The sequence below is a fragment of the Pristis pectinata genome, chromosome 21 (assembly GCF_009764475.1).
Source record: "Pristis pectinata isolate sPriPec2 chromosome 21, sPriPec2.1.pri, whole genome shotgun sequence".
NCBI lineage: Eukaryota > Metazoa > Chordata > Chondrichthyes > Rhinopristiformes > Pristidae > Pristis > Pristis pectinata.
In genome coordinates, this window is record NC_067425.1 from 23750193 (window position 1) to 23762831 (window position 12639).

The 12639-nt window shown below is 38.3% G+C and overlaps 1 protein-coding gene across 1 annotated transcript in view; it reads left to right on the top strand.

The window, feature by feature from the left end:
- galnt17 (polypeptide N-acetylgalactosaminyltransferase 17) overlaps positions 1 to 12639 on the top strand; it is a 282637-nt gene that overhangs the window by 66836 nt on the left and 203162 nt on the right. Inside the window, exons 3-4 of the mRNA XM_052035410.1 lie at positions 8189 to 8355; positions 9967 to 10141. Coding sequence (XP_051891370.1) covers positions 8189 to 8355; positions 9967 to 10141 — 342 coding nt within the window. The remainder of the gene's footprint in view (positions 1 to 8188; positions 8356 to 9966; positions 10142 to 12639) is intronic.

Sequence of the window (12639 nt, forward strand, 5' to 3'; positions counted from 1 at the left end):
AACATAATCATGAAAAAAAAAGCTCTATTTGTCTGATAACCTGCGGGATGTGTTGGATTCATGCTGGCTTTTACATAATGTGGAGGCCAAACTTAGGCGCTGCTGTAAGCATAATTCAATTTGTACACAATTAAGTTTGAGTGGCCAGATTTATGTATACCACTGAGTCCTGGTAGCATTATTTCTGGGTTGTAAGAAGAGTGATTGAGATGAATTGAATAGTCAGATGGAAAATAGCTGAGGGAACAAATTGAAACACTTTGAAGTTCCTGAAGGAGAGAAAAATGGGATTGACATTTGCAAGAATCATTTATTTTAATGTAGATTCCTATAGTGGCAAGAAATTTAAGAATGAAATTTCAAAGGTTTTTGTCACAGCAAAGTTGGCTTGAAGGTATATATTTTAAAATTATTTTTCCACCCTCACAATTTTGGCAGATGGATTCCTAACATGAATACTTAAAATATTTTATGATTTTATAAATTGTTCTTTTGTCTTCCATTAGGTTTATGTAATAGCTTAAATTCAAAACATGATCTGAAAATATGGTGCTCCAAGACTAGGAACTATAGTCTTGGGAATATAGGGTGCTTCCAGTCATCCCTGAGAGTGATCTAATATACCAATGGTCAGAAGTGACGAGGATGGAAAATGATTAAAAATGTTCGTAGATATGATTCCTTGCTGCTTCTAAACCAGCTCCCAATTGCAAATCCATTGTAAACTGCCAGCATTGTTACTGTCCACTCCTAATTGAGAAGGGAGTTTAGAATAAACCGCATTAGTGTATCTGGAGTGACAACTTGGCCTGACTGGGTAAGGATGCCAGATTTCCTTCCCTGAAGACATTAGTGAACCATATTGCTTTTTAATGATAATCAAAGTATTTTCATGATTATCGTTAGCAATACTAATTTGTTTTTTGAATTCCAGACTTCCCTCATTACATATTTAAATATCCCAGCTGCCATGGTGCAAACTCATGTCACTGGATTAGTGATCTAGTCCTTCAGATGATGGTCCAGTAACTTAACCACTATGTTACTGCAAAATTATTATCTGAACTTCCTGATGTTGATTTGAGTTTAGACAGAAATCTGCTATCTTTTACCAGTAGCAGTCCCTTTTTAGTTGTGCTATACTAATACTTTGCCATTACTGTGTTTGAATATATTGGAGCAACAAGTTCAAAAGTAAATGGAAGACTGTGACATGTTCTTGACCTTGAAGTCTGTGGAATTTGCAATGTTGTTCCAGTTATTAATACATAAAAACAAGAGATGTTGAATATGCTCAGCAGGCCAGGCAACAGTGGGGATCGAGTCAAAGTTCTGATGAAGAAGAAATTGTGATGATCTGAAGCATTAGTACCTCAGTAAGTTCTAACCTTCCTTAAAATTGGACGTGTTTGAAATTACACACAACCCCAGTTTTTCTTTTGATTGAAGTTAACGAAAGTTGGAAAAACACTTCAAGGGCCTTCAATCTGAAGTATTAACTTTGTTCTGCTTTCCACACTTGCTATCTGATCTACTGGGTGTTTCCTGCATTTTCTGTTTTTATCTCAGATTTCCAGCTTGTGCTTTTTTTTTATTTTCATAGGGAAAAACACTTAGGAAGTGAAATCTATAACCAATTGGATATAGTTAATTTTGTACTACCCTTTAGCTAAAATTAGCCCCATTCAATTCTGGAATAGCCAGAACTGGCCCATTCTAATTATCTAGCTTAATGTCCATTGTACTGGGTCCCAGTAGAGCGTCTATTGCATATTAATTACTAATATGGCTCAATTTTAAGTTAAAACCTTGTATAGACCTGATTTGCAATGCCTGATATTCTCATAGCCTTATGTCACTGTTATGTCATTGTACATACTAAAACCAAGGGTGAAAGAAAATTTTCCATGGCAACAGGTTTCCAATTTGTCACTTTTGTGAAACTGATCATCATAGCTGTGCTTAATGGATAGAAAGAAGTCATTAAAAACGGATTTTTTTTTCTCCCAGAATAGTAAGGTGAAGTGGTTGCAAAGAGGCACAAATCGATGCTTGACACTTTTAGTTCTTGTAATTTGAAATTGGGTCCAAGATTAAACTGTGCTAGGAAATAAAGTGTTTGACTGTTAAAAGTTAACTGTGGCTCAATATGTAATCCTTTTATCGATGAATCAGATGGTTGAGGGTTCAAATCCCACTCCAGAGAGTAGCACAGAATTTGAGTCACACACTTCAATATACTGCTGAGTGAGTGCTGTACTGTCAGAGGTGATGTCATTTAGATGAGATGTTAAATTGACACATCAAGGGCCCTCCCACGTGGATGTTATTTTGGTTGGGGATTTATCCTTGTGTACTGGCCAATACTTATTCATCAGCCAACATCACTAGAGCAGACGAGCAGATCATTATCAGAGAGTGGGAATCTGTTGTTTGCAAATTGACTCTTGTAGTTCCAAAACTGCAGCAGTGACATTTCAGATGTACTTCACTGGCTAGAAAAAGTTTTGCAATAATTTGAAGCTGCAAAATGCGCCATATAAATGAAATCCTTTATTTTCTCTAACACAAGTCTTCAAATGAAAAGGATGCATACATTGCACTGGTGAAATGGGCCAGAATGGGAATGGATTCAGAATGTGGGAAGCTAAACCTGGAATCCTTGGGATCTCAGAAATGGTTTAGTCTTATGGTTTAGATGACTACATTTATGCAGAGTTAAAAATAGGTAATTTTTTGGATACAAGATTCTGATGTAATTCAATGCCCCAAATGGGTGTGCCTTGACCACCAATCAGTTCCTGACTTTTCATTAGTTTCTATTTTAGGTGCTTCTCTCCCTTTTGTACTTACCAAGTTAAGTAAACATACGACTAACCCAGTTGTTAAACATACAATACGAATATGGTTTCAATTTCGTAAATTTTTTGGATTGAATAAATTTAATTTGTCAAGTCCCATTCAATCTAATTTTTTCTTTCATCCATCCAGAGCTGACTCAGCTTTTTCCATATGGAAAAGGAAGGGAATAGTATATTTTTGGGATCTATTTATTGCTCACTGTTTTTCATCTTTTGAACAATTGTCTAATAAATATAATTTGCCTAGATCACACTTTTTTCGATATTTGCAGACTAGAAATTTTTTAAAAACTACTATACCCTCTTTTCTGACACCTTACAAAATTGAAACTATGGAAAAAATTTTAGGTCTTAATCCTTATCAGAAGGGCTTGATAGCGATAATTTATGATTTAATTATGAAAATACATCTAGAATCATTAGACAAAATTAAGAATGAATGGGAAAGTGAACTCCAGACATCTATACCTATAGAGACTTGGAAGAAAATTCTTCATTTAGTCAATACATCTTCAATGTGTGCCAGACACTCGTTGATACAGTTTAAGGTAGTCCACAGGGCCCATATGTCCAAAGATAAGTTAGCTCGTTTCTATAACAATATAAATCCTATATGTGATAGATGTAAATCGAATGTGGCTTCTTTGACACATATGTTTTGGTCCTGTCCTCTTCTGGAAAAATATTGGAAAGACATTTTTAACATTATTTCAAACGTATTGAAGATTGATTTACAACCTCACCCTATCACTGCAATTTTTGGATTACCAAGGATGGAGTCTGGCCATTTATCTCCTTCCGCTAACCGTATGATTGCTTTTGTTACATTAATGGCCAAACAATCCATTTTGCTTAAATGGAAGGATCCAATACCCCCTACTACTTTTCAATGGTTCTCTCAAACTATATCATGTTTAAACTTGGAAAAAATTAGGAGTGGTACTGTTGATCCTTTGCTTAAATTTGAAGATATTTGGAGTCCATTTATTCAATATTTTCACATGATGTAGATCCCCTTTCAATAACTTTCCAACTTGGAGGAATGGACTTGACAACATAATATTGCCTGTTTCTACTGAGAAATTTTAGCCCAGATTTCTTTTCCCTTTTTTTTGTTGTTTGTTTTTCTTTTGAAAAGTTTTTTTTGTTTAGTTTATATTGTTTATAATTTTTTAAAATTGATTTGGGTTTTTTTTAAATTTATATAATAAATCTTTTTCTTTCCTTTCTTTTATATTATATTCATTTACTAAGAGATCGTTGGATCTACAGATTTTTTTTATATTTTATTGTTCTTTATGATTATATATGCTATGATTGTTATCCTGATCTCTTTGTATTACATGTATAATATTGATGCTATATATCAATCTGTACTAATTTGAAAACTAATAAAAAGATTGAAAAAGAAAGAAAGAGAAATAGGGACAAATCCATTCTATTTTCCATGTCTGTAATCATTCTATAATCCATGTCTAATTTCTGTGACTTTTGTTAAATAAGTCTATAGGGTGCTTACAATATTTCAGAAATACTTGCTGAGATTTTTGCATGGGTTATCAGAGATGCTGTTCAGTGTGCATGGTTTATTTGTGCTTGCAGTACTTGCTGCCTTTCACCTGTGAATCCAGTGGGAGCTTAATAAAAGCAATGGCTAATCTGGCACCAAGCTGTCCATCACTTGGAATTATATTCAGAATTAAATGAAACATCCTGACTAATTAAACTATCACACTGCTCATGGAATTTTAACTTAACGGGCTGAATCAGGCTGAATAAAATGACCCTCTGGATCCAGGAGGCCCCTGGTAAGGCTTAGTGAGGCCTCGATGATGATGAGACCTCAAGTGGTGTATTTCTGAGGCCCCGACCCCAGAATACCCCGGCAGCCTTTGACAGGATTTAAAAATGTGAAGATAATTAAAATCTGGTACTTACTTACATGGGAGCAGCAAAATGTCAGGAGTTCCTTCCAGAAACACTGGCTACATCCTGCATAATTTAACCAATTAGTCTAGATTTTGCAGTAGTTGTGACATCAAAATTGTCAACACTGGCAAAACTGACAGCATCTTTTGAGTCGGACCATTAGTCTCCTCTTCCTCATGGGTGGGCTCCCATAAGTAACCAAACATAGATACCTGGAAGTCACAGCCAGTGAAAGTCTGCTCTACCACATGGTAGAGTCACAAGAGACTGCAGATGCTGGAAATCTAGAGCAATACACAAAGAGCTGGAGGAACTCAGCGGGTCAGGCAGCATCTATGGAGGGAGATGGGCTGTCAATGTCCTGATGAAGGGTCTCAACCTGAAACATCAACTGTCCATTTCCCTCCATAGATGCTGCCTGACCACTGAGTTCCTCCAGCACTTTGTATGTTGTTTCTACCACATGGTGTACTGGTGAAGTCTTTGCAAATGAAAGTCATCAATTCAGACTATTTATGATCTATTCTGGCAGTGAAATCCATGGAATAAACTAATCCTTGTTGAATGAGATGGAACTGTGTTTTAGCATAATTACTTCTCTCTCCTGAGAACTGATTATGTTTCCACAACCAAAAGATCAAAGCAATGTTTTGCAGTCCACCTACATCCATTGTGAATAGATGTAAACAATTAAACAGGTTACAAGAGGGGATGGCTCCAAAAACAGACAGACCTATTCTCAACAATATTCAGGTGCCAACAACATGGCTGAAGCATTTGTGACCATCTTCTGTCAGAAGTGCCAAATAAATGATCCATCTCGGTCTTCTCCTGCAATTTGCTGCCTTCATAGGAGCTAGCTTTCAGCCAATTTAATTTACTGTATGTGATGTATTAAGAAATTGTTGAAGGTAAAGGTTTTGGTACCAAATGATCATATCCTAAGCCAGCTGTGTCTCTAGCCAAGCTGTTCCAGTACAACTAAAACCCTCAGAACCACCTAACAAAGTGTAAGTTCAGCATATGAGTGCCCTGGCCAAAAGAAAATTTGGAGATTCTCCACTAAAAATCTGAATGTATTAATAAATGTTAATAAATAGAACATTATATTTTTACACGGTCCCCTGATAAATAAAGCACAACAGATGATGTCAAATTACCCACTCAATTTTGTCACCAAGAATTGAATAAAACAATTGCCATAAGAAAATGAGATGCATGACTTTTGTCTTCAATACACATTTTACATTGTACTTACACAATGCAAACTATGACAAAAAAAGTACAGGTCGTACCAGTAGTCTTGAGCATGAGCCTAAGACTGCCTCTGGTAATTCTTGCAGCCACAATAAAATAATAAGCCTATACAATACATGTCATTCTGTTTGAAACACCAATCATATACCAAACTTCCTCTGTTGTAAATCTCTCTGTCATTTCCCATTTCCCTATGTTTTAATGTTACCTTCACATAATGTAAACAAAATGTAAAAAGGGTTCAAGAAAAATCTAATGAGAACATTTATTTTGTCTTCTAAGTAATCAATTCGTTCTGAACTATGAGAGGACAATATTTTGTACCGTGATGTAAGTCAATTTGTTGCTTCGGTGCTAATTCAACTGCCGTCTGAGACAAGACATTGAAGAATGGTGTCCCAAAATAGTGCCATAAAGGCGGTTTCCAATTGTTCTATCTTGTTCCGAAGGGAGGCAGGTTCCAGTGTAGTGTCACGTCGTTGCCTCATATTTCTGATGGATTTTATAGGGTTTGCTGAATTATATTGTAGTTTTGACACAGGGTTTTTTGTGGAATCTGCTCGACTGCTCCATCTTGTGTCTGATAGAATTTGAGAATAAAGAATGACTGGCTTTGCAGCAACATCTGGATATGGAACAGAAAGCATACAGTGACTGTAGGATGCAGAAAAGATGATAAGATTTGAACAGCTATTAATATTAATGGGAAGCACAAGAAACAAAGCTAGTATTTGGGTTCAGTCACTTTAGACTGTTGTGTTATCTAAACTGGGCCGAAGGGCCTGTATTGTGCCATATTGTTCTATGGTTCAAATTGGTGGCATTGTCATATGATTGTCCATGGCAGTGAAAAATGTCCAAGCTCATTATCCTTCCCTTTATCTGCTCCTCAGCAGGTCAGGCAGCAGCTGTGGAGAGAGAAGCAGGATTAATATTTCAGGTCAACAACCCTTCATCAGAACAAGAAAAAGTTAGAAACTGAATGTTTTAAGTTGCAGGGAGAAGGATGGGTGGAGAGAACAAAGAGAACATCTGTGAGAGGGTGCAGACCAAGAAAGACTGAATAACATGTGTTGTTTGTTGTTGGTCAGTTATCTCAGCCGTGAGACATTTAAAAAAAATTAAAATCTGTTTTCCAGTGTTTGTTTCCTACTATTCTAGTTTTGCATAATTTCATCTGTATGTTCCAATCTATTCTTCAATCTCTGATTTTTTTTGGAAGGAAGTAGCTTAAAATTAGTGCTAAGTATTTCCTGCTTTGCTGTCCATGAGAATTATTCAGTGTGACATTCAGGGTGGTTTTCCATTCCACCTTTCCCACCTAGGATTGCCACACTTGACCTTCACACCAAACTCTGGTTAAGTGCACCATTTAACTCATTGTCATGAACCTTTGGTACCCTGACGTGCCACATGACGCAATGCCATACACATACACATCCATTCCCCCATCTCTTTCTCCATCTCTACCACTAACCTCTTGCTTGATGACGTCTCTGTTACTGGATGCCAGGAGTCCCCTGGAAGGGGGAAATCCACACCATGGAGAGCAGCAGACCTTTCTGAACAGTTTTCTCCAACATTGGCAGGGGAAAGATATGGATCATTCTTTCCTAAAGTATTTTGAACCTTTGAAACATATCACAAACTGGTGTTCTGGTGAGTCTGTCTCACTCCTTCAACCTCACCACTGCTGTTCCCTCACCCCATACTTAATATCTTCAATGTGTTATATGAAAGGGCAAATTGTGACCTTTTTCTCAATAATATTCTTCTTCCAGTTCTATTTCAATCCAGTAACCTAATATTTATGACTCATCCCGTACATTGATTTATAATGAATTTGTATTCAGGTTAAACTTCAGCAAACCCGCAGTGTCTTGGCGTTGGATTAACTATAAGAAATACTAAGGATGTGAATCATCTCAATTGAGTAATGATGCCCTTCAAAGCCTGCAAATTGGAATATTACATCTTAGATAAAATGTTCTGCAGTAAAGATTATGAGGAAGGTTGCAGTTTATGAAATGCAAATTCCCTTGCTTGTGTGTAACACCTACAGAGACTTGGTATGCTTGTGGCAGTGCGGGTGACACTATTAAAGAATCAAGGTGCCTAATTTACATTATTTTTCTCCTCAGGTGCAAAGAATTAAGCTACCCCAAGAACCTGCCACAGATTTCTCTCATTTTCATCTTTGTGAATGAAGCTCTGTCAGTCATCCTTCGCTCTGTACACAGTGCAGTGAATCACACACCAGCCCATCTATTGAAAGAAATTATCCTTGTAGATGACAACAGTGATGATGGTAAGGTAATCATCAGAACATGTAGCAACAAACTGCATTCACTGCAGGCCTGACGTTGTTTGTGTTTTTGAAGATGTGTGAAAGCTTTTGTGGAACTGATTTTATGTTTCGTGTTCTTCCCCTCATGAGGGGTGAAGGCCCTAAGTGTTGGGATGCTGTGTGTTGGCTTGCAGCAAACTTCATCTCAACAGTATGATTTAATAAGAGTAAGGTAGCAGTGGAGGATTACACACAGGTTAATGATGAAGTGAGAGATAGGGTAATGGAGGTATGTGTTTATGGCATTGTGTAGTGTAATGTATCAGGGTGGCAATGGTTCATGATAGGCAGTTAGATGGTGCAGTTAACCAGAGTTCAGTGTGAAGACTAAGTGTGGCAATCCTAATTGGGAAAGGCAGAATGGTAAACCTCTCTGAATGCCACATCTTGCCATATCTGGAGAGGTCTGTACTGAAGTAAGGGAGTTGTTCAAGAGTGTCGCCTTCCAAAGATCTTGGCTGACTGCCCTGCCAGGCTTCAAAAATTGCTGCCCCATGAGCGATGCCTCCTCTTCACCACAATCTTTATCCAGACTTCCCTTTCATCCTTTTATGGGATGTGATGGTTGTTGGCAGGGGCAACATCTCTTGTCCAATCTTTATTGTTCATTGAAGTGACTGGTTTGCAAGGCCACATCACAATTAAAACCACATTAATGAGTCCAGAGCCACATGGAGATCAGTAAGGATGGAAGATTTACATCCTCGAAGGGTTACTAGTGAAGTGAAGGGTTTTTGTAACAATCCAGTAGATTCTTTAAAAGTCCACATTTATTTAGTTAATTTAATTACCCATCAACAATGATGAGATTCAAGTTCAAGCTCTGGATATCAGTGCAGTGATTTAACCATTCTGCCAACTATGCACATTGTACACTCCCTTCACACTGTACCCTGGTTAAAGGAGACTTCTGATTCCCGAGTCTGCACTACTGCTGCACACGTAACCTATTACACCATCTAGAAAGGCAAGGAGGTCCAGCTCCACGTAGTTTACTGCTTTTCTCCTCCCACCACTCCTGACTGTTAGCCCAGTGGCTATGGGCACCATTTTTTGGCATCCTAGATATACAATATGCATGCTGGGAAAAAAAAAGAATGGAACCAAGAAAGAAAACCTTTCCATGGTTGTGCTGGAAACTGGAGTCTATAGAATGCTACACACACAGTTATTGATCTCAGTTTTCCTGTGAATTCAGTTGTTTCTATTGATTTTACATGTGAGTTGCACTGGTATTTACAGCATTCAAATAAAACATTTTTTCCCAGGACATTTGCTGTCGGGGAGTGCAGTTTTACCATATTACCATATTATCATATTACCATAGTATCAGTCCTGATGCAGAGTCTCAACCCAAAACATCAACTATTCTTCTGCCTCCACAGTCGCTGCCTGACCTGCTAAGTTCCTCCACCAGTTTGTTTTTTGCATCAGATTCCAGCATCTGCAGTCTCTCGTGTCTCCAGAACCATAATGTAACAGGCGTTGAGGAAATTCAAGTATCTAAAACAATCCTTTTCTTGGTGGCTATTGTTTCAAGCTACCTTTTCTGTTTCTCATTACCATGAACAGAAGAACTAAAGGCACCACTGGAAGAGTACGTACACAAGCGATACCCAGGTCTGGTGAAGGTGGTACGGAATCAAAAACGAGAAGGCTTAATCCGAGCTCGGGTCCAGGGTTGGAGAGCTGCAACAGCACTCATCACAGGCTTCTTCGATGCCCATGTGGAGTTTAGTGCAGGCTGGTGAGTGGATATCACACAGTATATCACTCTTTTGTTTACACAGAAAGGATATGCTGCTTTTAAAATTGATATCTAAAGTTAAGGGATTTTCTTAACCCCTGGTGAATCGCATATTTCTGATTGTTAAAGGGTTCTTCATAGCTTTTCCTGTTAGTACCAAAGAATTTTTATGTGTGACAGATATCAAAAGGCCTGTACTTGACATTGTTAATAATTTGCATCACATTTAGCAATGTATGGAGATCAAAATAGCTGAATTTCAACAATTGGTCATGAATTTGGTGTAAATTGAAGTTATAAAATATAATACACAGAGTCATAGAGTTATACAACATGGAAACAGACCCTACAGCCCAACTTATCCATGCCGATCAATTTGCCTACCTGTGCTTGTCCTACTTGCCTGCGTTTGGCCCATATCCTTCTAAATCATTCCTATCCATGTACCTGTGAAATGTCTTTTAAACATTGTAATTGTATCGATCTCTGCAACTTCCTCTGGCATCTCGTTCCATATATGAACCACCCTCTGTGTGAAACAGTTACCCCTTAGGTCCCTTTTAAATCTTTCCTCGCTCACCTTAAATCTATGCCCCCTAGTTTTAGATTCCCCTACCCTGGGGAAAATAAATGTGACCATTCACCTTATCTCTGCCCCTCATGATTTTATATTCCTCAATAAGATTATTCCCTCAGCTTCTTATGTTCCAAGGAGAAACACCAGCTTATCCTGTCTCTCCTTAAGCCCTTCAGTTCTCGTATCATCCTTGTGAATCTTTTCTGCACCGTTTCCAGCTTAACTCTATCCTTCCTGCAGCTGGGCAAGAAGAACTGTGTGCAAAACTCCAAGTGTGGTCTCACCAATGATTTGTACATTTGTAACGTGAATACAGTTAAACATGTGTGGCCCAGAGGGCAATTCATAGAAAAGTTCACCAAGGCCTTTATATCTGTTAACGAAAGAAAGTGATATATTTATTAATGCTAAAGGAATATGGGGAGAGGCAGGGAATAGGGTAATGAAGTGATGATTGAGTTGATTGGTGAAGTAGGCCTAAAAGACTAAATGGTCCATTCTGCACTTTTTACAATGATCAAATGCAGTTAAGTTAATTAAAGGTAATTTAGGAGTGATCTCATTTCTACACATATTCAAATTTGTGGTAAACTCTTCAGATCCATCAAGTGGATGTCTGGTGGAAAACCCATCCTATTACTGGTGAAATAATGGAAATATTTTTGACATTCCCTCATGAAGATAGTCCTATAAATATTTGCAAAGGGAGCACGAAGGTAATGTTACTACTCTAGTAATGACTTGGAATTGTAATTGAGATCTATGAGTTCATACTTGCACGACAGCAGTTTATGAGTTTGCATTTTGGGATGAAAAACCATCAACAGCAGCAGAACCATGTTCCACAACATCCTTTAAATCAGAACCAAGCCATGACCTTTAGAATGGTTTCTGGTTGGCAATGGTCTCATAATAAATGGGACATCCAATTTTAAATGGGAAATTGACTGCCTTATTTCCTGTAAAATTTGACTGACCTTAGCACCTGATCTTCAGAGTGCAAGTCTTAGACTGGCCCTGAGCTGAATGAGGCCAGGATATTACTTGACCTAGAAGCAGCGTCAATCTTTGCAATGGGAACATCTGGGGAATCTTGTGGAGGAGGCCTTGCAGGAGAGGCTTAATGTGAAACGTCCACAATAAAACTCCTCCCACACCAACTATAACAGTGACTAAACCAGGTCCACAACCAATAGTTGCTGCTATGGGAGGAAATAGAAGGGAGTGAGACAAGGAGAATAGAGGGAAGGGAGAGGGGGTGGAAGGGCTACAGGATGAACATAAGGCAGAAAAGGGGAAAGAAAGAAGTGGTGATGAAAGCAGAGGGAAGAGAAGAAGGCGTGGCGACTGTGGTGAAGAGGAGGGCAGAGACAGAGAGGATAAAAGGTAAGGGGAGAAGGAGGGATAGAGAGAACAGAAAGTAGGAAAGGAGGAAAAAAGGCAAAGCTGGTGTTTGAAATCATCTTCAGCTTACAGTTCTAAGCATCTTAGCTTCTGTAGAATTACTGAAACCAGCCTTGGGGGAAAGTTTGATTTACTCCATGTAATATTAGAAAGGGAGCACTGGATACACAGACGGCTGTGGACCCAATAGCATCACATCTGTGGCATTGAAGACTTATATTCCAGAATCTCTAGCCAAACTGTTCCCAGGTATGTCCTGTCCACAGAGAGGCAAGAGAGCTCCAATCTACCTAATTATTGGCTCTTCAGCCTCCTCTCAGACATCAGCAATGTGTTGGAAAGTGGCATCAATACTGCTATCAAATAGCACCCACTCACCAGTAAATGAAGCATGATTTGGTTTCAACCAGTACCACTCTATCCCACATCTTACACAACCTTGGTCGAATACTTGAATTCCAGAGGTGAGATGAGAATGACTACACTTGAAGTCAGTGTAGTACTTGACTTAATGTGG